General features: G+C 59.0%; 1 protein-coding gene across 5 annotated transcripts in view; it reads right to left on the bottom strand.

Annotated features, from left to right (window-relative positions):
- ARHGAP23 (Rho GTPase activating protein 23) overlaps positions 1 to 25,608 on the bottom strand; it is a 78,024-nt gene that overhangs the window by 33,766 nt on the left and 18,650 nt on the right. For 3 of the 5 annotated variants that reach the window (XM_078065648.1, XM_078065646.1, XM_078065647.1), the window contains exons 2-10: positions 11,117 to 11,278; positions 8,440 to 8,470; positions 7,172 to 7,270; positions 6,891 to 6,969; positions 6,672 to 6,726; positions 2,464 to 3,628; positions 627 to 782; positions 303 to 414; positions 79 to 136 (exon numbers count right to left, since the gene is read on the bottom strand). In XM_078065648.1, the coding sequence (XP_077921774.1) occupies positions 79 to 136; positions 303 to 414; positions 627 to 782; positions 2,464 to 3,628; positions 6,672 to 6,726; positions 6,891 to 6,969; positions 7,172 to 7,270; positions 8,440 to 8,470; positions 11,117 to 11,278 (1,917 nt within the window). Of the gene's footprint in view, positions 1 to 78; positions 137 to 302; positions 415 to 626; positions 783 to 2,463; positions 3,629 to 6,671; positions 6,773 to 6,890; positions 6,970 to 7,171; positions 7,330 to 8,439; positions 8,471 to 11,116; positions 11,279 to 15,126; positions 15,283 to 25,608 lie in introns of those variants that run through there. The other 2 variants (XM_078065649.1, XM_078065650.1) reach the window with 2 other exon arrangements.

The following is a 25,608-nucleotide window of genomic DNA, read 5'->3' as shown; positions in this document are numbered from 1 at the left end:
GGGCTCCGCAGCTGAGGCACCCGTCACTCCCCAGCCCCCCGACGCTCGCGCGTGCACGCACACACACTCACCACTCACCCCGTCAGTGAAGAAGCTTCGCAGCATCCGCAGGCTGGGTACTCGGTTTGGCAGGCGCCTAGGGAGTGAGAACGGAGCGTGAAGAATGTGGGAAGCACAGGGAGGACTTCCCCCCAAATCCCAAGGCTCAGGAGCCTTCCAGGGAGGGGGGAGCTCACTGCCCTGGTGTGTAGAGGACACCCAGTCGGGGTGGCTGTGCTGTGATGGCCGCACCCCGTCCTCACCTCAGAGCCCTGCCCTCTTCCCGGAAGGTGTTGAGCCCGTCGTCACAGGACTTGGAGCGCTCTGTGGTGATGGCCAGCAGGTAGGAGGAGCGGCGGCCAGCCTTGATGCTGCCTGCAAAACCGCCCGCATTGGGCCACAGGGTCAGCAGGGCGGCGGGGGGAGAAGGGGGGCTCCCCAGGCCAGGAGGTGGCTCTACCCATGGGGCCCCAGGGGTAGCAGAAGCCAGCAGGGAGAGGCCAGACATCAGGCAGCAGGCCCAGCGAAGACCCCCGAGGACCAGGCAGCAAGGGAGAGGACGGGGCTGGGGTTCAGGGAGCACTCACTGCAGTCCTGGGAGTAATGGCGGCCGAGGGCAAAGGTGAAGGTTGGGGAGGATGGGCTGGTGCCCAGGACGGGGGCTGAATTCATGGCGCTGGAGACCACAGCAGAGGCAGGGACATGCTTGGCTTGGAGGTCAATGCTGGGGCTGGTGGGTTCATCTACAAGCAGAGCGGGTGGTGGATAAAGGTGGCCGAAAGCTAAACCTGCCTGCCCCCACCCCCAGCCCCACCTCCAGGCCCAGACCACATCCCCAAGGCTCAAGTCCTCCAAGGCCCTGCTGGTAATATGCCCATGGCCAAGGGGCTCCCACCCCCCAGACTGTGAGCTTGGAGGCTCAGCCCCTGCCTCCCCTTCACACCGAGGTGACCCAGGCATGAGATTGAGCCACCCTCCCTAGACTGGGCTCCTAGACTGGGAGTCTCTTAAAGATAAAGACTGTCTCCCTCCATCTCTTGGGGGCTCCTTGAGGGCAGTGCTATGTTTCTCCCTCAGACTGGGAGTAGTTTGAAAATAAAGGCTTCACCTCTCCCCCGAGACCAGGAACTTAATAAGGCTGTGTCTGCCAACTCAGACCAAAGGCCGGCCAGGGGAGGCCAGGGCTGGGTCTCCTCTCCCTGGTCTGGCCTCTTCTCCCTCACTCCCATGACTGCACATAGGGTGAGCTCACCATGCTCAGCTCCAGGTACCATCTCTCGGCTCCTGGCTCCCAGTCTCAGGATCTGGCATCTGGTCTTTCTCTCAAGCCCCTAGACCCAGCCCATCCTGCACCCTCATGGATACAGTGAGAAACCCTAAACCTTGTCCTGCCCCACTCTCATTCCCAATATGGAGGTGAGACACAACCCTCTAGCTAGGCCAGAAACCTGGGAATCACCCGGCCTCTCCACTCTCTTGCCTCTCCCTTACCCAACATCTGTTCCCCGGGCAGCAAGCCTTCAGTGTCCCCTCTGCTCTCAGGATAAAGTCCAAATTCCCCAGAGACTGACGGCCCCTCTGGACCCGTTCTGGTGACCTGCAAGGGTACCCTGCCTCTCTCACTTCAGGGTCTTGGCATATTCTATTCTCTCCCTCAACATTCCCCCTGGCTAACTCCTTCTCATTCTTCAAGTCTTAGCCCTAATCTCCTTTCTCCAAGATTCTCTCCTTGGCTACCACGCCCCAATCTAGGCCATGTCACTCTTCTCTGTCTCCGAGAGCTCCCTGTACTCCCATCACATACACACACACCCCATGGGGTTGTTCTTGTCCCATCATCTGTCCCCGCCGCTGGACCACACACTCCAGGAGAGCACAGAGCCTTGCACAGTGCCTGATACAAATATTTGTTGGATGAATGGATGGGTGGAGGGTGGATAGAAGGAACGAAGAGTGGAAGGAACAAAGGAAGGGTAGAAAAAAGAAAGGATGGAGGGATGGAAGGGAGAAATGAATGAACAAAGGGAAGAAGGAGAAAGAAAGCGAGAAGGAAAGAAGAAAAATGATGAATAGGTGGGCAAGTGGGTGGGTGGGTGGATGGGTAGATGAAAGGAAGGAGGGAGGGAGAGAAGGAAGGAAAGACAAAAGGAAGCAAAAACAGAGAGCTGAATAGAAAGGGAGAGAAGGAAGAATGGGAGGGAGGGAGGAAAGATGGCTGGAGGAGAAATGAACAGAAGAAAGGATGACAGAAGGATGCAAGAGAGCACAGAAGGATGGAAGGATGGATGGATGGACGGACAGAGAGAAACAGACTGATCCCATCAGCACTCAACCCAGAGTTCCACCCATGGTGACAGGTGGGTGGGGTACAGCAGGGCACAGATGACCAAGTCTCCCAAGACAGCCACCTGTATCATCACTCACCAATGAAGGGGATGGAAGCCAGAGAGTCTTCAGTAGTGGCCAAAGGGGCCACCTTCCTGCCCAGGCGTTCTACTCGCCCACTGGTCTCTGGCTCTGGGGACTCTTCCCCAAACCCAAGGTTCATCTGTCTTGCAGGGGGCAGCTGGACCTTGCGGCCTGTGGGAGGCTTCTGCCTCAGGACCACCTCGTCGCGACGATCCTCAGTGGGAGGCTCCAGAGCCCGGGTGCTGGGTTCCGGGCGGACAACCCTGGGCGGTTCGGAGGCCTCCGGTGGGAACGATGCCGGGGACTGAGCCAGGTTGAAGGTGGGCAGCCCCCCAAAGGGTGTGTCCCGGAAGGAGAGTGCGTGCAGGAGGCCAGTCCGGCGCTGGAATGATGGACTGTAGCTCCGGTATCCAATGTAACCGATGTCATCCAGGCCTTGGAGACCAGGTGGGGGTGGGGCCTGGGGCGCGGGGAGGTCCCTGGGGGAGCAGGCAGAGGTGCGGGCAGACGGACGCTGGGAAGCCCAGCCGCAGCGCTCAAAACGGGGTGACACCAGTGCTCCTGGCCCCAGTGCCTCGGCAGAGCGGGCGGTCCGGCTCAAGTAGTCGTCTGAGCGAGCTCGGTGCCAGCCTTCCTGACCCAACTGGCTCAAGGCACCCTGGGAGGTGGAACAGGGCCATGGGCGGTGGGCAGTCACATCCTCCAACCGGTCCTGGGAGGCACTGCGGGCCCGGGGGGGCATGGCAGGGCACCGTCTCTCCCCCGCCCTGCGGGGTACCTGGTTTGACAGCCAGTGTGACAAGGCCTGCTGGCACTCCAGTCTGCTGGGGGGCACCCGGCCGCCAGGCTCAGGGAAGGCACGGGGCGTCCGGGGCTCCGAGGGGAGGCGGGGGAAGGCACCAGGGCTGGAGCGGGGCTGGCTCATCCCCAAGGAAGAGTTGTCCGGATGGGTGCGGGCGGCAGAAGGGACGCGGGGCCCCGGGTCACTCCAGGCGGCAGGACTCCGGGGGTCACTGGGCAGTGCTGAGAGGGGCTCAGGCACCATAGTGGCCCAGGTGGAGACCCGGGCTGGCGGGGCATAAGTCTTGCGAGGGTAGCAGATTGGGGGTGGCTCTGGGATGCTCCGGGCCTCTCCAGAATACGGCTCGTTCCCCTTCAGGTAGGCATCCTGGGAGTAGGCCTGGCCAGGGACACAGAGGCAGGTGAGCAGGGCAGGACGAGTCCCACAAGGAAGATCTACAGCAGCCCTGGGAGATCAGGACCCCAGAGAAGGGGACTGAGGGAAAGGACCAAGCAGGGGGAGCCCTGAGTGGGTGGGAGAGGGAGGGCATGCTCCAAAGGGAGTCGGGGGGAAGGGAGGGAGAGAACAAAGAAATTAGAGGCCTTTGAGAGTCACACACACACACACACACACACACACACTCTCTCTCTCTCTCTCTCTTTCTCTCTCTCTCACTGGAGAAATAGCCAGGATTTCTCTAAGACTTATGACAAGGACTGCCTTTAGCCACAAACATTCCAACATCTGTTTTCTCTGGTCCTCCCCCCACGCTGGCCTCAGCCGCCTCCCTGCTTCCTTATATCCAACAGTGCCCACAGCCCCTCTGGCAGAGCTGGGAAACCCCACCAGAGACCAGTCAAGGTGGCCGGAGACAGAGGGAAGCCGGTGAAGGGGTGTGTCCACGGTGGGGTGGGCTGGGGCTGGGAAAACCCAGCTGTCCCTCCATCCCCTGGACGGGGAGCTGGCGTGAGGAGAACTTGCCCACCTCTTGCTCCCTCTGGGCCAGGCTTGGGGGAGGGGCCAGACTGCCTGAGGGGCCTTGGGCCACCTTCTGCCACCCCAGGCCTGGAATCTGGCACTGGGAGCTGAGGCTGACGCTGCATTGCTGAGGAGTGACAGGGCCGGTGCCCAGGCCCAGCCAAAAAAGGAGACAGCCCCCAGGGACAGCGGCCTTGTGGCCCTGGCCTAGCCTGGCCCTTGTTGGGTGTCGGGGGGCCTATCGCAGGGCGAGGTATCAAAGGCTGGGAGGGTGAGACACACAGACACACTCACGCACGGGCGCACGCGAGCGTGCGTGTGCCACACCACAAGGAGATACCGGAAAATACACACCCAAAGACACACACACACAGAGCGAAACACAATGAGACACAGACACGCACAAATAACTATACCTCCGGTCCCAGGCACACACATCAAGTGATGAGGACAAGTTAGACCACACCCCCCCACATACACACTCAGCCCCCTTCGGACCCACACACCCAGCCGGCGACACTCACATACCTCTCCCTCCTGCCATCCTGCCGGCTCCCCAGCCTCCCTGCCTCAGGGCGGCGGCAGCATCTCGGCCAGCCTCCGCCCTCGCCCGGCTCTGGGCTAACCCCCACTGACCACCGTGCCGGCCCAGCCTCCGAGCCCCCCCACCCCCAGTCTGCCCTCCCTGCGGCCGCCTTCGGCCCCCACCGGCGCTCTCGCGCGCGCTCGCGCTCTCTCTCTCTCTCTCTCTCTCTCAGGAGGAGGAGGAGGGAGGGGAAGATGGGTGTGGAGGGGCCTCGCCGCGTCGGCGGTGGCGTCAGCAGCTGCCGAGGCCCCATTGGCCTCCAGCCTTGGCTCCCAACCACAGGAATGCCTGGGCCCCACCCTCCGGCTGGCCCAGGATGGTGGGGGGCCGGCGCAGGGCCCCAGATGCTGACATCTGGGGCTGCCTGCCCACCCGGACCTCAACCTCGGACCTCAACCTCGGACCTCTCTGGGTAACAGAGCTCAAGGCTGCTGCTTTCCCCACCCCTGCCGTCGCCCTCCGGGAAGGCCGGAGGGATCCTGGGAAGCCCGAGATGCCGCCCTGTCACTCCCTCATTGCTGGCCTCGCCTCAGCCTGGGGGAAGTGTACCCGCAGGGCCTTTGAGACTCGTGGGGAGCCCATCCATCTCTCTGGGCCTCCAGCCTTACGTCCCCCTCCCCAGGAAGGACAAGGGGACAATCCAGGTCAGAGGGTGGAGGTTCCCAGAGGGGCATGGCGCCAAGCATGGCACTGTGATTAGTGTGATTATGCGAGCACATCCGGGGCAGAAGCCAGCCCGGCGGCTCCCAGGGCCTCCTGGGTTTGGCCCTCAGCCTTCCCCCAGGGGGCAGTGACCTTGGGGGCAAGCAAGCTGGCATCTGGCTGAGACCCATGAGATCAGGAAACTGGACACTGGGCAGAGAGGACTGGCCTGAGCTCTGGGCCAGGACTGGGATCAGGGTGCACAGAGAGTGTGCAAGTGTGTGTGTGCGGGTGTGCACAGAGTGTGTGGGGCAGGGTACCCTGCGTGCAGTCTGGGTGCCTGCTCTGTGTGTGGCAGCCCTGGGCCAGGTTCTGGGTGTTGCTGAAGTGCCCACAGAGGGAGGGGCACCTGGCCCGTGCGTCCCGAGCCGGTGCCGGGCCTGCAGCATGCTGTGATGTCTGTGGGCGCCCGTGCTGGGACCACAGCGAGCCTCTGTAACGTCAGTGAGTGTTCACGTGCTGCTGAGACGTCGGGGTACGTGTGCTGTGACACCGGGCGGTGTGCTGGGCTGTTTTGATGTTTGTGTACTGGGAGGCTTGAGGATGTGTGGGGATGTGCCTGTGTGTGTCGCCGCATGGGCCTGGGGAGGCGTATCTGGGATACGGCGTCGTGCGGTGTCTGGTGAGCTGGGGGACGGGTAGGTGCTGTGGGGCTCTGTTGTGTGGCTGTGTATCTAGCGTGTTCTGCTTGTGCATCGACTGGTGCATGGGGTGCATGGAGTGGTGCATGGGTGTGAACGGGAGCACTCGGAGGTGGGGTGGAGAGTGTGTGTGTGTGTGTGTGTGTGTGTGGACACATCTACAGGAGACATGCTCACTCGGGGCCAGGCAGGGAGGGGGTGTGGAGAAAAGACTCCTGGGAGCCGACAAGGACGTGCCAGTCTGGCAGGGCCTGCTGGGCCACCCTCCTTCCAGATACCCTGGCAGGAATCCTGCCTGCCAAGGCCGCCTCCCCCTCCCCCAGCACAGAGAGCAGTCCTGATTGAAGCAACAACCAGCCTCAGCCCAGGGATGGGCCTGGCAGCCCCGATTGGGCAATGCCGGGCCGGTGCTGCCCCCGACACTCTTCTTTGCCTCCCAAAGTGTCCAATGCAGAAGGGAGGCCTGAGGGGAAGGGATGTATCATGCCCCCAGGCCCCAGTGGCCCTCCACCTCAGACAGCAGAGCAGGACTCACCAGCTGGAGGATGTCTTCGTCCTTGGGCATGATGGAGAGCTCCAGAGTATCATCGCTACAGAGACAGGGCAGGGGGTCAGTCCAGGCTGAGGCAACAGGGTCTGGGAGAACAGGGATCCTGGTCGCCAGGGCACGCCCCAGGGTCAAGGGGGTGGGGTGCAGGGACTCGGTGAGTGAGCTGGGAGCTATTACAGGAGAAGGGAGGCAGGGGGCGCTCACCTATTCTGGATCAGAGCTATGACCTGGGAGTAGGTCTTCCCAATGACGCTCTCCCCATTCACCTTCACCAGCCGGTCTCCTGGAGAAAAGGGGCAGGGTCGCAATGTGAGCAGGCCAAGGGGTGGCAGAGGCCCTTCCTGAGAACCCCTGTCCGGGGTATGGATGAGAGCACCAGAACAGGAGCTTCCCCCACACCCGGATCTGAGAATCCCATCCTAACCAGAGGGTAGGGAGAAGAGACCCAGGGAAGCACCAGGAGCTGGGTACCCGGGACAGCTCACCAGTGCGCAGGCCCGCTCTATGGGCGGGGCCGTCATCCTTCACATTCTTGACAAAGATGGTATCCATGGGCTCCAGGCGGTGGTGCCGGGGGGAGGGTCCTGGTGGGCATCAGCCAGGTTAGCTGGGGGTGGCTGCTGAAGATCACACCCATGCACAGCTACACACACAGGGGACACACGCTCAGAGAAGGATCACACTCACACGGACACAAATATGGACCTGCACGTTCATAGAGACGCAGATGCATGGGGGGAGACAAGAGGACACACCCCTGGCAGAACAAAAACCCATGTGGAAGAAAACCTACACGACACACAGGGTCACTCCTTAAATGCCTCTCGCGCCCCAGCACTGTGCCAGAAAGCAGACTAATACAGACAGACGGACAGACGTGGGCCTTGCCCTCCTGGAGCTCCCCAACCAGCGGGGCAGAACGTCCGCACCCACAGACCTGGGGAGAGCCACAGAAAGGCCCCGCAGCTCACAGACATTCAATGCCTGTACCTCCCCCCCACCCCTTCCCCAGAGTCGGGGGGGCGCCTAAGCAGAGGCCTTCAGATCCCGAGATGGACACTCACCCCCTTGTGACATCACATTACACCCCAACAATTATCCTCTGCAGCTAACTGTCTCCATCAGAGGAATGGGCCTGTTCTAAGTCAGCTGGTTCTTGCCCTCACCCCCATGGGCCTCCTCGACGGGCTGCCCAGCAGAAGCCCCTGTGGCAGAGAAAGAAGGCTGCCCGTCTTGAATACCCTGGGTGGCAGAAAGGGGCCCCTTGGGCTAGCAAGGGTGACAGCCAGGAGAGTTAGGCCCACATCTGAAAAGATAAAGACCTCAGGGCTCCCCTTACACCCAATAGAACCCCAGTGTCTCTATCCCTGAGGACAGCCATTGGTCAGGTGCACCCTATCGCCAGCCCCCAGGCTCTGCAGCCCTGTCTGTGCCTCAGTCTAGGCTGGGAGTAACTCCCAGGGGCCAGGGGCCAGGTCTCAGAGAGCCATCTGCTCCCCAGAGCACCCCCTGCTCCCAGTGTGGAATGGACAGGTCCAGAGGGAGAGAAATGTGAGAAAAGAAAAGAAGGATTGAGAGAGAGAGAGAGAGAGCAGATATCCAGAGTGGACACATAGAAGAGCAAAGACTGGAACAACAGTGGGGGGTGGGTAGCAAAATCCAGGCTGACTTGGGGTAGAGGGGGAGAAACAGAAGCTGGAGGACAGGTCTCAGCTCAGCCCCAGCCCTGGCACCCATCCCCACCACTGCTTACCTCCTCCTCCTCGGCCTCCATTCTCTTCCTCCTGCAGGGGACAGAGAGGTGGGTGTGGACCCTCCATCCAGCCCTCAGCAGCTCCACCTGGGCGGGCCCCTCAAGCTCCCCCACCCGGCAGCCTCCCTCTTATCTTCCTGCAACTAGCCCAATGCCCAGAGGGGGCCGGGGGGGTGTCAGTGGGGACATCAAGTCCCAGGCAATATTCCCCAGTAATATGAACCCTCTCTCGTGACTGCTGATCCCATAGCCTTGTATCTCAGCCATCTGAAAGCCTCCAATCCAATGGGGGACCCATGAACCCCTTCCGTTGGGGAGCTCAAAGCCCGATGGACACCGTTCCAAACGTGCTAACCCACAGAGAGGATCCAGGCAGACACTGATAAGCAGGCAGGACAAGTGCAAACAGTGGCTATCAGTTCTTAGAGAATGGCAGGGAAGGCCTGATTAGCACCCCTCTGGGGGAGGGGATTTTAAGGCAAGTTTGAGGAGGGAGGGGAAAGGGCGCTCTGGGGCAGGGGAGGGGTGTATGAAGGCAGGCACTGGGTGGCAGAAAGAAGCAAGCATTTGTGGGACTGGATCAGCTGAGCTGAAGGAGAAAGAAAGCAACACCAGCAAGTGCCAGAAGTCAAACTAAAGCGTGTGGGGTAGAAAGGAGAGAAAGAGGGAGCCAGTGAAGGTTCCTGGGTGGGAGAGAGTGGATGTGAAATACCAGTTAGGAAGAGGATTCTAACATCTAGCAAGGCTAAGAAATGGAGTCCAGGAGACCCACTAGGGAGGCCTCTGGGATCATCCTCGTAGTGAGGGGGAGAGTACCGGATTTGGGGAGGAGACAGAAATGAGGGAAAGGAGGTCAGGGAGACAGGACAGGGCAGCAGGATGTGGCACATTAGAGCTGGACGCGATGCTGGGTGTCATCTGATCTACCATGCTCCACAGACCATCCATCCCACAGCAGATGACAGGGCGTGACTTGTCCAAGGCCACTCAGAAGCAGTGGCAGAAGCAGGGCTGAAACCCAGGACTCTCTGGCACCCCAGCCAGGACACGAAGGCGCTGGGCACTGCTGGAGAGCAGTCCTTCTGCCCCTGCCCCTCCCCGAGTGGAGTGTGCGTGCCAGCTGATGTGACCTGACAGCAGAGTGAGCTGGTGGCAGAGACAGACGGATGCATTTAGACGGCTGAGCTCCCGGCGGGCTCCCACCCCTGGGCAGGTTCTGGAAATGGGATGGAGCCTGTCCCTGGCCTGCCCTGCCTGGGGTCTTCCAGCGCCCCACATGCACGAGGTCTCTCTGAGCCAGGCCTACCACCCAGCCTCGACCACTCAGGCTGCTTCCATCCCGGTCACCCCTCAGCAGGGTCCCCTGAGAGAAGGTGGCAGGGGCCAGGTGGGAGGGACATTCTGGGGAAAAAGGACAGGAAGGACTGGAGGTTCCAGGGACCTAGGAGGCTGGGGTCCTTGGGCGTCAAGGGGGGACTGAGCCCTTCTCACACACCATCACCCTCTGTTTACACTCTTAAGCACAGTTGCAGACAATGGGAATCGTTTATGCAGGTGCTCCCAGATTCACACATGGATGAGGGACGAGATGCATACTTACAGATACCCATATGCACATGTCCAGATAGACAAACACACATGCACATGACCAGGATACTGCGCACCCAACTACACACAGAGAGCCATGCAAGTCCACAGACACAGACAGTGAAACCCAAGGCCTTGGTTCTCTGGCAGATGGGACTGAGCTCCCCAAGGGAGAGCCCCCAACAGCTGGTCCCAGCCCTGAGGGAAGGGGAGAATGGGGTTCATTGACTCCAAAATAAATCTGTTTCCTCCCCTGCTGGGAGAGAGGTGGGGGAGGGAGCAGGGCCCTCCTGGGGAGCCCTGGTTCCTGCCTAGGGCCCCCTCATGTCTTCCTGCCAGCCTGCTTCACCCTCCTTCACGGGCAGGGAGGCCCTCCCCGCTCAGCCCACCCTGTATGCTGGGCGCAGCAACCCTGGTTCCTGGACTCAGAGAACCTGACATTTATATTAGGGCCGGAAGGGCTCTTGGGGGTCAAGTAGATAAATGCCCTCACATTACAGCAGGAGAAATGGAGCCCAGAGAGGAGTGACTCCACCTCAAGATCCACAGTGAGGTAGGAGCTGCAGCGGGATTAGAACCCACGGCACCCTCCTCCCAGCCTGGTGCTCTGCAGAGCACAGAGCCCAGGCCAGTGCGGGCTGGGGCACTCCAGGAGTCCCAGAGGTGGGTTAAAACAAACTCCCCAAGAGCTCAGGCCAGGGAGAGGACAACAAACCCAGCTAAGAAGTGGCCAAAGAGGACAAAGAGTCCCCAGAACTCCATGTCTCAGGGAAGGTTGTTCACTTTCCAGAGGCCAAGAGTCTGGGGGTGGGCATGAGCATCCTGGCTCCCCCCACGAGTTCCTTGCCCAAGACCATCCACCCTGCCCCTTCTCCTGGGAAGACCAAACCCAGAGCAGTTAGGGAGCTTGTCCACACTCACACAATGCAAATGACCCAGGCAGGGCTGTCCCTGCCCCTCAGTGACCCTCGCCCAGGCCATAGAAGAAGGGCTGTGGAGGGGGCGGGGCAAAGGGATCTCCCCTCCCCGCCCCTCATTAAAGCTTCCGCAGGCAGGCCAGGGCAGCGGGGGCGGGGCCAGGCGGGTGTACCTTCAGGCTGCAGTGCACGGCGGACTCGGGCGGGTACACGATGAAGTGGCGCAGGGTGAAGCCAAAGCCGTCCTGGAGACTTTTGTGCAGCAGCAGGGTCCGCGGCCCCTGCCAGGGGAGGGGGCGCCCAGGGGAGCACCCATCTCTCGGGCCCAGGGGCAGCTGTGGGAGCACAGGGAGACAGGGTTGAGTGGCCGCGTGGCCCACGCTCCCAAGTCTGCACACTGCCTCCCGCGGCCGGGAGGAGGGACTGGGGCAGCGGGTGGGGGGCGTGTGCCCCGGGGGGGGGGGGTTCCAGGCCCCTCCCCTGCTCCTGACCTCCTCCTCGCCCCCTTCCTTCCTCTGCCACCCTCACCAGCCCAAAGCTGCTGCTTTCTTTCTTTCCCCTCCATCCCCTCATGAGGGCTTTGCCTCCAGGGAACCGGCTCCCCCCAGCCAGCCAGGTATTCATTCAGGTCAGCAGGGCGAACGTTCACTGAGCACCTACTATGCTCCAGACACTGGACACACAGCTTCTCGCCTGGGGGGGTGCCTGCAGCCATCTGCGCTCACTGCCGCTGCTGCACCATCTCACACGCACACACGCACGCACACACACACTTATGCAGACACAGACACGTCCACACGCACTCCTGCAGACGGAACACACCACGCACCCAGAGAAGCACACTCTTGTGCCAAGGTGCACACGGATGGACCCACAGAGGAGTATACACACGCACACCTAGGTTAGAGAAACACGTGCACACACGGTCGCACATGATCAGGGCCTCACACATGCACGTACATACAGACCCAGGCACACGGCACATGCCGCAGACATACAGACACACACGCGCGCATCCTTCAGGAGCAGCAACAGCAACAGGTGGGGGGCTGGAGCCACGAGGGAGCGGCCTGGACACCAGACAACTGAAGGGACTTCCTGAGGCTCCGGAGCCCAGCCAGTGGCCTGGCTGTTCCCTGGATCTAAGAGGGGAACCGGGTGGGGGTGGGAGAGACACTCCGCTGCCCTCTGGCCGGCCTGATGGAATACTTGGGCTTCCCCAAGATGACATGGCAGAGGATGTCTGAAGACCAGGGTTTGGGGGCACCCAGGTCCGCTTCTGGGGCAAGCAGGAGAAGAGCACGGACACCTCCTGAGAGACAGCTCTGGCTTCAGGTTCCCTGCTCAGACACAGAGAGGGATAGTGGGTGACAGAAGGGTGTCAGACAGATGCGTGCCCAGGGCGGCGGACGGCAGATTGGAGAAGATGGTGAAAAGCCAGGATGCCTTCCTCAGGGTTCTTTAACCTCCAACCGCAGGCATCCTAACCTATCTGAGGGCCCTCATCCAAACCTCAGAGGGCAAGAAGCCCCTTCCCCCCCACCCTCGACAGTCCTCAATCCCCCACTCCTCCTTGGCACCAGGCAGGAGTCCTCAGGGGAACAAAGGCAACTGGGTGTAGAGGGAAGAAGCCCTCCAGCTCTGGGGTGAGGACTCCCCCTGCCCCACTAAGTCCCCTTCTCCCCCATCTAACAGCTGGGAAAAGTTCACATTTGCGACTCGGATGAACTGATACTAAGACGCTCCTTCATGAATCCATCCCCCAGCCTGTTCACACTTCTGGTGGAAGGCAGCCCTGGGCCCAGCCCTTTTACTAGGGATTTCTTTTTTCTTTTCTTTTCCCTTTTTTTTTTTTTTTAAGATGTTATTTGTTTGAGAGAGAGAGCACGAGCAGGGGGTAGGGGGAGAGGGAGAGGGAGAAGCAGCTGAGCAGGGAGCCCGATGTGGGGCTTGATCCCAGGACCCTGGGATCATGACCTGAGCCGAAGGCAGATGCTTAACAACTCAGCCACCCAGGCGCCCTTGCTAGGGATTTCTGTGTGGGGTGGGAAATGGGACTGTAGTCAGACAGGCTTGGGAGAGGGGGTGGAACCTCAAGTCTCAGAAGATGAAAGAAAAACATGACAGCGGCAGTAAGCTTGCTTCATGCAGTCCCAGAGAACACAGCCAGGTGTAAGGTACAGGGGGCCCGAGCGAGGCTCCAGCCCAGGGAGACCATTCTAATCATATCCATCTGGAAAGCCTCCAGATGAGGTTGTGAGTGCTCACTCCCCTGAAGGGTCGGAGCAAAAGCTGGGTGCCCCCCAGTCCGGGAGGCCTTGGCTGAGATTCCAGCTTGGGACAGGAGGCCCAGAGATGACCCCTTGGCTCCTTCCACTTGTAGCTATAGCCCCTCCAGTTCCACTGAGCCCCACACCCCCATGGGGGGTCTGAAGAGTCCAGAGGAGAAAATTCTCTGGGAATTCTGCTGAGATCTGAAATCCCCTGGATTTCCTATCTCTGCTGACCTGGCAAGGAACTGATCAGGGAGAGAAGAGGGCCTGGGGGACCCTCCCTGCCTGCTCCTACCAGAAGCCCCTGCTCCTCCCCAGTGTGGGCTGCCTCCCCTGCACGCCCTCTACCCGGGCTCAGCGCTGAGGCTGTTCGCAGGGCCCATTGTTTTGCCGGTGTCCTGGATTAAGGTTTAAGCCACCAGCTGCCCCAGTGACGAGAAGTGGCTGGGACAGGTCCCCACACGCCCCCCACCCCTCCTCCAGCACACATCCTGCCTGGGGCTGCCAGGTGCCTGGGGGTGCCCGTCTCTGGGGGCCTGGCTGTAACCCAGGGCAGGGGGCAGGCCTTCTTCTCTCAGGTCCCCTCTTGACCCAAACACCACTGGCACCCCCTCCCTTATCTCTGCCTCTCCCTTTCCTCTTTTCCTTCCTCCCAGTCTCCCTTCCCCCCATCCCTTCCACTCAGCTCCTGAGAATGTCAGTGTGTAATCCCCCTGCCGAAGCTACTACACCCCTGCCTGAAGAGGGGACACCACAGCCCCCATCTGCAGCCAGATCTGGCGGCTCCCCTGTGGGAAGTTCTTCCTTGGATTTAACCTCCATCCTTCATGCTATGATGCACACATTTCCTCTCCTCCCCTCCGACCTGGGACAACACTGGGTCCGGCTCTCATCTTGACAGGGAGGGAGGGGATAGACACAGAAACAGAGAAGGAGCCAGCAACGAGAACAGAAAGGCGACTAGCCTGGGAAGGGGTTCAGCTCACACACATCCCCACTTCTGCCTCTCTGGGGGAGGCACAGAGACAAGGGGATGGAGAGGGAGAGGCTCGGGGGGACACAGGGGCATCACTGATTACCGCTTTCCCGGCCCAGATCTATCGCCAAATGTTATCAGCCTCGTGTCAGGAAAGAGACATCCAGAAAGGCCAGCTGATGGTGGGAAGAGGGCAGATGGCCCCAGGGCCACAAGTTAGAACTGGACACGTGGTGGGTTAGCAACACCGGGAACCAGAACCCAGGAGTCCTGCTCCTCCCCCCTAGGAGCATAAAGAGGTCATTGCAGGGAGCACAGCATTCATGCTGGGCAGGGCGCCCACTGTGACTCACGCCCTACCAGCCTGGTCAATCCCGGACATCAGACACATTGTCCCCACCCCCTATCTCCAGCCCTGTCAGTTCTCCCCCTGAGATCACTCATTACCTGCCACCTCAGCCTCCTTTGCCCTACTAGGAAACCCTCCTGTGTCCCTGTGCCCACCACCCCTACCAGGGAGCACGCCGAGTGGTGCCCTCCACTCCACTTACTAACACCCTTGCCTGCCTCTGACCGGGCTCCCTGCCCCGGCAGACTCCCAGGACTCCGTGCCCCAGCATCTCTTCAAACAACCCTGGTCCCTTCCATCCTTCCAGGGCGTATAAACCAAGAGGCTTGAGCCACTGCAGGCCACCACCCAGACTGGGGGTCCACATCCAGCACCCCCGGAAAAGCTCCCAGCCACAACCTGCCACCCTCGCCCGCATCTCTCCAGCTCCTCACTCACTCCCGACTCCGGGGCACGGTCCCAGGATGCAGGGCGCACTCGGCTCAAGGATCCCGAGGAGTTGGTGGCCCACCCGCCCCGACGACGCCCGACCCCTGCTCTCCGCGCCCCCACCCCCCGCCGGCCCCGCAGCCCCGCTGCGCTCACCCTGGCGCGGCGCGGCCCCGGCGCGCGGCGGTCGCTGTGGGCGAGGCAGGGCAGCCAGAGGCAGCGCGGCTCCGGGGCGCTGCAGTCCACGCCGACGGCGCGCTCCCAGCGCCAGCCCCGGGCCCCCGCGCGCTCCACGCGCCACACGGCGCTGCCCACGAGCGCCGCGGCCGGCGGGGGCCCCGGGGCCCGGCCTCCGCCCCGGCCCCAGTGCGCCGCGGGCCGGGCTTCCGGAGCGGGGCGCGCCGCGCGGGGGCCCCTGGCCGCTCCACGGTGCCCGGCCGGCGGCGTCCTCGGCCCCCCGGCTGGCAGGCGGGCCCCGGGGGTCCCCGCCCGCCCCCCGGAGCCGCGGGCCCGGGACCCAGGGGCCCCGAGGGGACGGACGGCCCGCGCGGACGGCGGCAGGACGGCTGGAGCAGCGCCGCGCCTCCCGCGCCTCCCGCGCCTCCCGGCTGAAGGCGCCTGAGCCCGGACACGCCGGCGAGTCGCGCAGGGCAGACGCCTCCCCCTCCGGGGCGGCCCCTGTGCGAGGCCGCCCCGATCGCACACACTCACACACACCCACACACACACGCGGGAGGCACCATACAGCGCCCCGCGCAGCCACACGCTGCACACCCCGTATACCGGCACGCACGGACACCCCCCCACCCTCCCACTCACGACGAAAACTCACCCTGTGCCCCGGCCCACACACGTTGTACTCTACGGCACACGCGCGCGGCCAGCTTCACGTGCCCGAGAAACACACATTCACTGGGGCACACACGTTCCTCGCGGATGCACACATGTAAACACACACCCTACCCACCCTGCACAGGCCCACACCACACACACACACATCTATACACCCGAAACTCTCCCATGCACACACACACACACACACTCACACTCACTCTCCCTCTGCCCCCAGACCCCACATAAACACACTGTTCCCCCTCACAAATACACTGTGTGTAGACACCTTTCCATATGCATACATACTTTGGACACCCTCCCACGCATCTATGCTCCACACACCCCACAGAGACACTTTTGCAAGCATACCCACTGCGTCCCTAAAAGCACACCAGACCCCCCTAGGTACCCACCCATACACTCCCCACATACCCAACAGAGACGCCCCACAAAGGCAGCTAGATGACATGCACACACTGCCCAGAGACACACATTCCATGCATAGATGCTGTACTCCCTCAGTTCACACACACACACACACACACACACACACACACACACACACATGGCCCAGCACTGAGAGCAGACTATCATAACACCCCCCCACCAGAGTTATGATACCCCCTAATGCTGCAGGTGGAGGCCCCACCACCTCTGGTAGGGAATTGTGACCAACCCTCTTCCCCAGGACCCCCTGCCCATTTGTTCCACCCAGAGGGGCCACGACCAAGCTGACAATGGACTCCAAGCTGGCCACCCCCGCACCCCAGCTTGTGAGTCAGACAGGAAGCCCATGTAGATGGCAGACCCTGCCTGCCTCCCCTTCCTGGCTCTCTCTTTCCAGGCCCCTTCCCGGGTGGGGCCGGCAGAGGCCTTGGCTAGTGGGCGTGTATTCGCCACCACCATTTCTGTCTCATTTGACCGTTCACAGCTTGTTTTCGCCACAGCCACTCACTGTGGCCCAGGGCCCCTGCCATGACCCAATATTCAGGGAAGGCAATGGAGGCCCAAGAGCAGTCCACTTGTCATGGCAGCATGGAACTCCAAGCCCAGAGCCCCTCACTCCAACTTTGGATCTTATACCCAAATTCTAGCCCGCAGCCAGGGAAGGGAGGCTGCAGTGGGGGAGCAACTCCAGCCCAACCCTGATCCCAAATCTAGGAGTTCAGGGAGGAAGAGCCATAGGGCTGGGCCCTTGAGGGGCAGCCACCAGAAGGGACAAGCCTGAAGAAGGGGTACCTCCCCCTGCCCGCCCCCATCCCATCACCTGCGTCCTCTGCAAGGACAGCCACGGTGGTGGGTCATGGTGGATCATTGGGTGGGAGGCAGTAGGGGAGGGAGATGGAGGGGCAGGAGGGGAGAGGGGCCGGGGCAGAGGGAGGAGAACTAGAGGACTACAGGGCTGGGCAGGAGTGAGGGAGGGAGAAGGAAGGGAGGAGGAAGGGTGAGGGTGAGGCAGGCGAGTGGGGGCCAGGGAGCGGTTTTGTTCTCCTGTTTCCTGTTTGCCGCTTGCTGGGCCCCCAGTGCAGGAGCTGGACCCCCACCCCCACCCTGGCGGAAGCCGGACGGGAAGAGCAAGGCTGCCACCAGCGCTGAGTCAGGAGGGCTTAGGGGCAGAGTGGGAAAGAACCACAGTCAGGAGGAGCATTGGGCTGGCAGCTCCATTTGCACCCTCCCCCACCCCTCCATCACTAGAAAACCAAGGATTCTGGGTCAGGCCCACTCCTGCCCTTGCCTGCCCTGTGCCTCCCTATCCGGCCCCCACCAAGGTCAGGCCTTCAGAGACCAGCTGGGAGCCCCACCAAGCTGTCCTCGGCTCTGTCAGACTCTGCGGCCCCGAGCAGAGTGCAAGAGCCACAGGAAGGTCCTCCTTCAGAGTCTGGCCTGCTCTCCCAGTAAGCAGCCAGAAAGTCCTTCCAGCTGCCTGACTTCCTTTCCTCTTGCTGCAAGCCCAGTCCCTGGTTCTGAGGAAACGGAGTGACTCTCCCCCCTCGTGCCCTACGGAGCCTCTCACGGCCAACAGGTGCTGCTGTGGGTCTGGATCAAGAATCCACTTCCCTCGAAACTGCTGAGGTTTCTGAGGCCTACAGGGAGGGGCGAGGCAGAGAAGCAGCACGGGGTTCCTGTGTTCAGAGACCTAGGAAATGATAAACCATATATGATATCCACTTCCTGCCCTCTAACCTGGCTGGACAGCAAGGGGATACCGGTCTCTTCCAACCCAAACGTGCACTTTCCCCACCCCACCCCTTCTGCCCAGCTGCCTCGACAGGGATGTCAGGAGGGGGGTGCACACAGTAGGGCCTGGAAGGTTGTACAGAGTTTGAATAGATGATTCTACAGGCCTGGGGAGCCTCTCAGCCCCCTCCCCCATTTCCTCTGGGAAAGGAATGTGGGGTGGGTCCCAGAGTGTGGGGGGGATGGGGCCCAGGGCTGGGAAATACCAGGCGTTGCTGAGATTCTATTCCAAGCCTTCCTGCCTGGTGTGAGTCCTCCTCCCCGGCACCCTCCCCAGCTTCCTCCCCCCAAATCAGGAATTACCCCGCTGAGCAGTCCCTCCCATCATCCTCTAGTTTGACCAGCTTGCAAAATCCATTCAACTTTATCTTGCTGAGGGTCCCTGGGACAGGGCTTGGGGGCTGCGCCTCCAAGGGGAGGGCATCCAGTCTTCATCTCTCCAAATTAGATAATCATTCTTTAGTGTTTGAAAGCACTTTCACTGGATTTCATGTGGCATTTACCCTAAGAATTGGCTATCCAGGGATTGTGTTACACCCATTCTTCAGATGCAGAAACTGAGGCTCAAAGAAGGTAAGTAGCCTGGCTCAAGATGTCACTTTTACTAAGCTGAACCCCGATCCCAGACTAACTCAGATCTATTTCTATTACCCTCTTGTTTATCCATTCAACAACCACGTCTTGAATGCCTGTCGTGGGCCAGGAGCCAGCCAAGGGCTGGGACACCTTGGAGAGTAAGTACACACCTTGACCTCAGGGTGCTTATAGTTCTACTAGCATCCCAGCTTCTGAACCCTTCAGGAGCCCCCAAGTTCCAGATCCAGGCCTGAGCCAGCTGTCTCTATCCCCACCAAGGGAGACCCCCACATACCAAGGGAGCCCCTATGTCAGGGCCGCATCTCTCTATGAGGGGACAGTTTGCTTGAGGGCAGGGTCAGGGGCCTTCCAGGTTAGACCTCCAAAAAGACGGTGGCCTGGGCTATAGAAGCAGAAGACTGCAGGGCCAGCCTGACAAGCAGGAACCGGGAAAGAGGAGGAGAGCATCCTGGGGCCCAAGGGTCAAGGCATATAAGAAGAAGAGAAGCAGGGGTGCCTGGGTGGCTCAGTCGGTTAGGCGTCTGACTCTTGATCTCAGCTCGGGTCTTGATCTCAGAGTCGTAGGTTCAGGCCCTGTGATGGGCTCCACATTGGGCATGGAGTCTACTCAGAGAAAAAAAAAAAAGAAGAAGAAGAAAAGGGAGAGAGAGAAGCACACCACTAAAGGCCTATGGTTCAGGAAGTGAGAGAGAGGGCTCAAGGTCAATTTGCCTGCTTTTCCTTTCTCTGGCTCACTTAGTGCCTCCTCCCAGAATGTAGATCCCCAAACCGTAGGACAAACAATGCCCCTACCCGGAGAGAATCATCCCACATTTATGACTCTCTGACAGGTCCCATATATTCACCACTATAACCACCCCACAATCTCATATGCAGACAGAGCAAATCTACCGCCAGTCCCCGTCCATCCCAGGCATGCAGGCAATGTGATACCCAAGGCATGCCCGCCCAGCCCACGCCTGGGCCTCTCACCCCTGCCCCAGTCTCCCCGCTCAAGGGCAGCCTCCCCCGGTCCTCCTCCACCCCTTTGCCCCATTCAGATGCCTGGTTCCCAGCACCACTTGTGTGCAGTCCTGGCATGCCCTAACAGGCCAAGCTGATGAGCCGGCCCAGCAAGCCTGCATCTCCAACAAGCTCAGTGTGCCATAACCCTGCATCACTGGGAGCCTGGGGACCCCACTTGGTCTGGCCTATGGGGCAGAGGGTGGTCCAAAGAGTCTCTCCAGACCCCAAGTTCTCCCCATCCAGAGCCAGGCTTGCCCTGAGCCCTGAGTTGGGGTGTTTGTGACATCCTCCCCTCCCACCCTCACACTGGGCCAGAGCCGAGGAAGGCTGGAGGAGGAAAGGGGGGAGGGGGCACCTGCCCTCCCAGGAGTCCCGCTGCCACCTCAAGGAGGGATCGACACAATCCCAGCAGCCAGAATCCCCTGGTTATTCCAGAGGCAGCATGGCTCAGGGGCTAGCCTATGGGCTCTGGAGTCCTCTGGAGTCCTCGACCCCTGGGTCCGAGTTCAATCTCTACCACTTCCTGGCTGTGAGACCTTGGGCAAGTTATTTCACTTCTTTGAGCCTCTGAGCCTCATCAATAAAATGGGAATGACACTCATTTCCCCCTCATAGGTTGTTGGGAAAACTAAGTAAAGAAAGTCCTTAGCACAGGTCCTGAGCACATAGTAGGGGTTCAAGAAATGCAAGCTGGTTCAGGCTGGGTTTTTTTCCTTTAAAACATTTTTTTATTGAGGTATAATTGACACATATATTAGTTGCAGGTGTGCAATCTAATGATTCACTATTTGTATATGTTGCGAAACGATCACCACAATATGTCTACTTAACATCCATCACCACAAGTAGTTACAGAAGTTTCTTTCTTGTGATAAGAACTTTTAAGATCTTACTCTCTTAGCAACTTGCAAATATGCAATTCTGTATTATTAACTATAGTCATCATACCCTACATTACCTCCCCATGACTTATTTATTTTATAACTGGAAGTTTGTACCTTTTTCTTTAAAGATTTTATTTGTTTGTTTGTTTGTTTTTGAGAGAAAGAGCACGTGCAGAGGTGGGAGGGGTAGAGGGAGAAGCAGACTCCCCACTGAGCAGGGAGCCTGATGCAGGGACTGGATCCCAGGACCCTGGGATCATGACCTGAGCCAAAGGCAGACGCTTAACTGACTCAACCACCCAGGTGCCCCAAGTTTGTACCTTTGGACTCCCTTCACCCATTTTGCCCGCCCCAAGCCCCTGCCTCTGGCAACCCCAAATTGTTTTCTGTACCTTTGAGCTTGGTTTTTGTTATTGTCCTTGTTTCCAGGTTCCACATATAAGTGAGACCATACAGTATGTGTCTCTCTGACTTACTTCGCTTAGCATGATACCCTCCAGCACAATGCGAGCTGTTTTGATTGTCTTCTGGTTATTCACACTCTCTCACACCCAGCCGCACTCACAGTCAGGCATGCAAACAACTCAGCCACGTGTACACAAGGACCCAGTGACACGTGTGCACACTCAAGGAAGTCTGCACAGAATCCATTCACATGGGCATCACCACCTCCTCCCACTGCCAGCCCCTGACAGGCTCCCACATGCCCCAATCCGCCCCCCCCCCGCCGCCCCAGGCAGGGAGGTGTCATCAGAAGGCCCCACTGCCATAACAGAACTTTGGCCCTTTGGGAGCGGGGAAGGAGGAAACGTGAGACCCCAGTAGGCAAGGGACACGGCGAGGGTGCCAGGCTGGCAGGGCCTCTGCCCAGCAGGAGAGCCAGTCCCCTTCTCAGGGATAGCGGAGAGAGGGGAGACTAAAGAGCATCTTTCCTTATGGTGGGAAATGAGCACTTGCAGAAAAGGGTAAGTCTCGAGCCAGCCACAAAGTAAACAGTAGGGCCATTGCCCGGGCAACCACAGGCTGGCGTGGGACGGGGCCCACCACAAGCTCTTTCCACCCCCTGATTTACTCCACTCAGCGGCCCTTGACTGTCTCAGTGCATGCCCTCCATGTATCCACTCTGGTGTCTGGGCCCATCTGGGACTCCCCAGAGGTCATGGCCTGGGTCTTTCCCCTCAGATTGGAGACTGCTCAAGGGCATGGCCTGAGTCTCCCTCATTAGCCTGAGAGCTTCCTAAGGACAACTTTTCAGAAGTGGATTTGTACTACAAGAATGCTTTGTATACCGTAGGCTCTCAAAAATTTTTTGTTCATGGGGAGGATGTGGAGAAATTGGAACCTGTAGGCTTTGCTGGTGGAATGCAAAATGGCACCGTTGCTGTGGAAAACAGTATGGCAGTTCCACCTAAAGTTACACAGAATTACCATATGATCCAGCAATTCTGGCTACGTCTCCAAAAGAAGTGAAATCAGGGACTCAAAGCAGTGTGTGCACACCCACATTCGTGATTGCTTATTCGCAATAGCCAAAAGGTGGAAACAACCTGACCGTCCATTGATGCATGAATGGATAAACAAAAAAATGTGGTATATCCATACAATAGAATTTATTTGTTCCCAAAAGGGAAGGAAATTACAACATGGATGAACCTTGAAGACGTTATGCTTAGTGAAATAGGTGGGAACAAAAGGACAGACGTTACATGATTCTGCTTATATGAGCCACCTAGATTCACAGAGACAGAAAATAGAATGTTGGCTGCCAAAAGGAAAGGGGGATGTCCGTGACTGTTTCATGGGCACAGAGTTTCAGTTTCAGAAGACGACAAGGTTCTAGAGATGGATGGTGGTGAGGGTGATGGTTGCACAACAATGGGAATGTATTTAATGCCGCTGAACTATTCACTGAAAATGGTAAATTTCATAGTATATGTGTTTTACCACAATAAAAAAAAATGGCAAAGTCATATTCAAATTCACATTTGAAGAGCATTGTTGAAAGAAGATGGAATACATGAACGGGTCTCCCAGTGGCGCCTAGGAGCAGGCCCTGCCCACAGAGTTTACCCAGGATAGCTGGACACCTCCTGTCTGGAGGACATTTCCCTCCCACCCCTCTCCATTATCCCTATTGTCATCTTTGGGGCTCTAGTCATCCCTGAATAGGAGGCGGTCTCGGGCTGCCCGGGGAGTCTGAACCTTGCACACAGTAAGTCCTTGGCATTGATGGACCGATGGATGCCCAAACTCTTGGGATGTCACATCACCCCAAGGCGTCAGAACCTTGGAAGTATTTCCCTAGCAAAAGCCCTGCTAATTGTGGTGCTCCCTCCCCTTGAGGCCTCACTCCCTCAGCACACACGTCTGTTCCAAGCCTACACATGCTTACACACCACCTGTTAACACATACACACACAAGGGTGTGCACGCAGAGGTAAGTCCCTGTTCTCAAATGCTTTCTCATGCACATACTCCAAGAAAAAGATGCCTACACACTGAAGGGTGCACATTCTTGTCAGAGAGGCAAGCAGGTCCCATGTGCAGCAGAGCCCCCTGCTGGCCCAGGTCTGGCACACTTATCTTCCTCACAGCCCAGAGAAGGCAGGGTGCCCTCGTTCTCTCCACCCCACCTCTCCCCACTGCATTCTCCAGGCCCCTCAGCCCCCTACCATGCCCTGGGATCACCCCTCCCCATCTCCTACAGAAGAGCAGGGTTCCCTGCAGAAGGACAGAGTGACTGTGAGACCTTAGGGAGGGTCTCCTTTGGTCAAGGGGTACTGGAGAGAGGCCAGGGCCCCTTTTCAGACTAGATCATATTCAGGGCAGTCATTCAAGAAGGCAGGAGAATACTTCCAATGACTCTGCTCCAAAATGATACCCATTCCCCTACTCCACACTGGACAGATCATTTCAGAAGAGACTAGAGGAGAGAGAACTCTGGGAGAGACTCTCCCTGTGGCTCCACACAACCCTCTCTGGAAGTTCTTCCTGTTGTCCGACCACCTGGGCAGAGACAACAGGTGCACCCACTGGTCTCTTTCCAGGGAGAGCTCAGTCCTAGTCAAGCTGAGACCACATCCCCTCCCAGGGCAGGTCTCGGCAGATCCCGAAAGTCTCCCCCAGGGTACTTGGGGCTCCCGGCAGGGAGAGGCTCTCAGCCCCACCCCTGAAACCACCCACCCCCTCACCCCAGGCCCTGCCCAACCTGCCCAGGTCATCCCTTCACCCAGCCTATGAGCTGAACCTCTCTCTAATCCAGCCCATGATGCCCCAGAGGCAGCTGGAAGGGTGGAGGGATGGTGGCTCTGCAGGAACAAACAACCTCCCTTGGCTCCTGCCCACGAGGGAGCTGCGATGGTTTCTGGGCTGGGCTCTGTGGTCAGAAGACAGATGGCATCGCCTTTGGCCCCCAACCCCAGATCCTACCCCTCACTCGCTTGCCTGGCCCTGAATTTGGGACATGGTAACCGTCACAGCAGTAATTAAGTCACTGCACATGCATTCCCTCATTTAACAGCAGAGCAGCCTCTTGGGACAAGTGTGACACACACCCACTCACCACCCCGGCACCTTGGACTGCCCACCCTGTCTGGTACTAGGTAGGGAATGCTTGGTGCAGGGCCACCGAGGGTGGGAGACAGGAGGCTAGTGAGAGAGAGACTGCTGTCCTAGCATGAAGGCTGATATGGAGAGAGCATCACACTTGCCATTGGTACTGGCCCTCGCCCTTTTCTGGTTGTGTGACCTCCAGGTCCCTCAGGCTTTCTTACTTCTTCAGCTGCAAAATGAAGGTAGGGATAGCAGCCTGACAAAGTTGCTGGGAAAGCATTCTGGGAACCAACAAATGGGAGGTTTTATGGCCTATAAAGCCCCATATCCCACCCATCAGAGGGACCCTGCTTCCCAAATGTCTCCTGAGTCTACCTACGTCACCACTTCACCACGTCCATCACTCTGTTCCAAGCTGCCACCACTCCTCTGGTCCAGACTCATTGTTTTAAAGTTGTGACCAAGAGGCCCTGGTGCCTCTGAGCTCCACGCCCACTACATCCCCTCCTTCTGTGTTCTGCTATCCTGGTCTACTTCCAGTTCCTTCAGGGACCATGCACCCTTCCAGCCCCAGGCCCTTTGCACATGCTGTTTCTGGAATGCTGTTCTCTCTTCCCCAGCTCCCTCCCTGCTTCACCAAACCACACCCTAATTAATTCCTATCCACCCTGTAGTTCTCAGCAAAAAAGCGACTTCCCCAGAGACACCTCCTCTGGACCCCAGACTGGGTCAGGTCCCTGTATACCATTTCACATCACTCTTGAGTTAGTGTGTATGTATTTATGAGTGTGCTCGGCACACTGTTTCTGAATGGGAAGGAATAAATGAGTCTCTCTTCAGAGAGAGTCCACATTGGCCAGAACCCTGTCTCCAGGAGCAGTCTATCTTGGGCAGGGGCTGCTTCAGATATTTGGCCATCTTTTTGTACCCCTACTCCTTCCTCAGGGGGAACCGTCCAGAAAGTGGGTGTGTTGGAATAAGGGAGTAAGGGGTGGGGAGAAAAGGGAAACTGCTCCAATCCCCTTTTCAGTGTCCTCTGTCCCCCCAGCCCAGCTGGCCAGGCCCTTGTGCATCCAGGCAGGACTGGCCCTCCACATCGACAGATGGCTCTCCCCTGTCTCCAGGTCTCAGCTTGACTGTTTCCGAAAAACTTCCCGACCACAAGCTAAAGAACTAGCCAGGGTCCCGCAGCTAGTGGCAGCTCTGACTCAAGCCCCGGTCTGTCTGCGGACAGAGCCCAGGCTCTTAGCCACCTCATTACACGCCTCATTACTACCAGTTTCTCCCTCGAGGCCAGGCCGAAAGACACGCCCCCTCTCTGGGCCTCAGTTTCCTCCTGTGGGCTGGGCCACCTCTAGATTTCTGGAAGACTGGCAGAGAGGTAGAAGGCGGGGGCGGGGGAGGAGGCAGGGAAAGGAGTGGGTGAGGAGGTAAGGGGAGAGGAGAGAAGGGAGGGAGCACGGCGGAGGGGCGGCAGCCTCAGGCCAGCCAGACGTGAGAAACGCCAAGTATGCGAACTACGCCAGCC

Source organism: Halichoerus grypus, chromosome 2 (assembly GCF_964656455.1).
Source record: "Halichoerus grypus chromosome 2, mHalGry1.hap1.1, whole genome shotgun sequence".
NCBI lineage: Eukaryota > Metazoa > Chordata > Mammalia > Carnivora > Phocidae > Halichoerus > Halichoerus grypus.
Note: the sequence above shows the minus strand (reverse complement) of the source record. Positions and strands in the feature narration are given on the sequence as shown.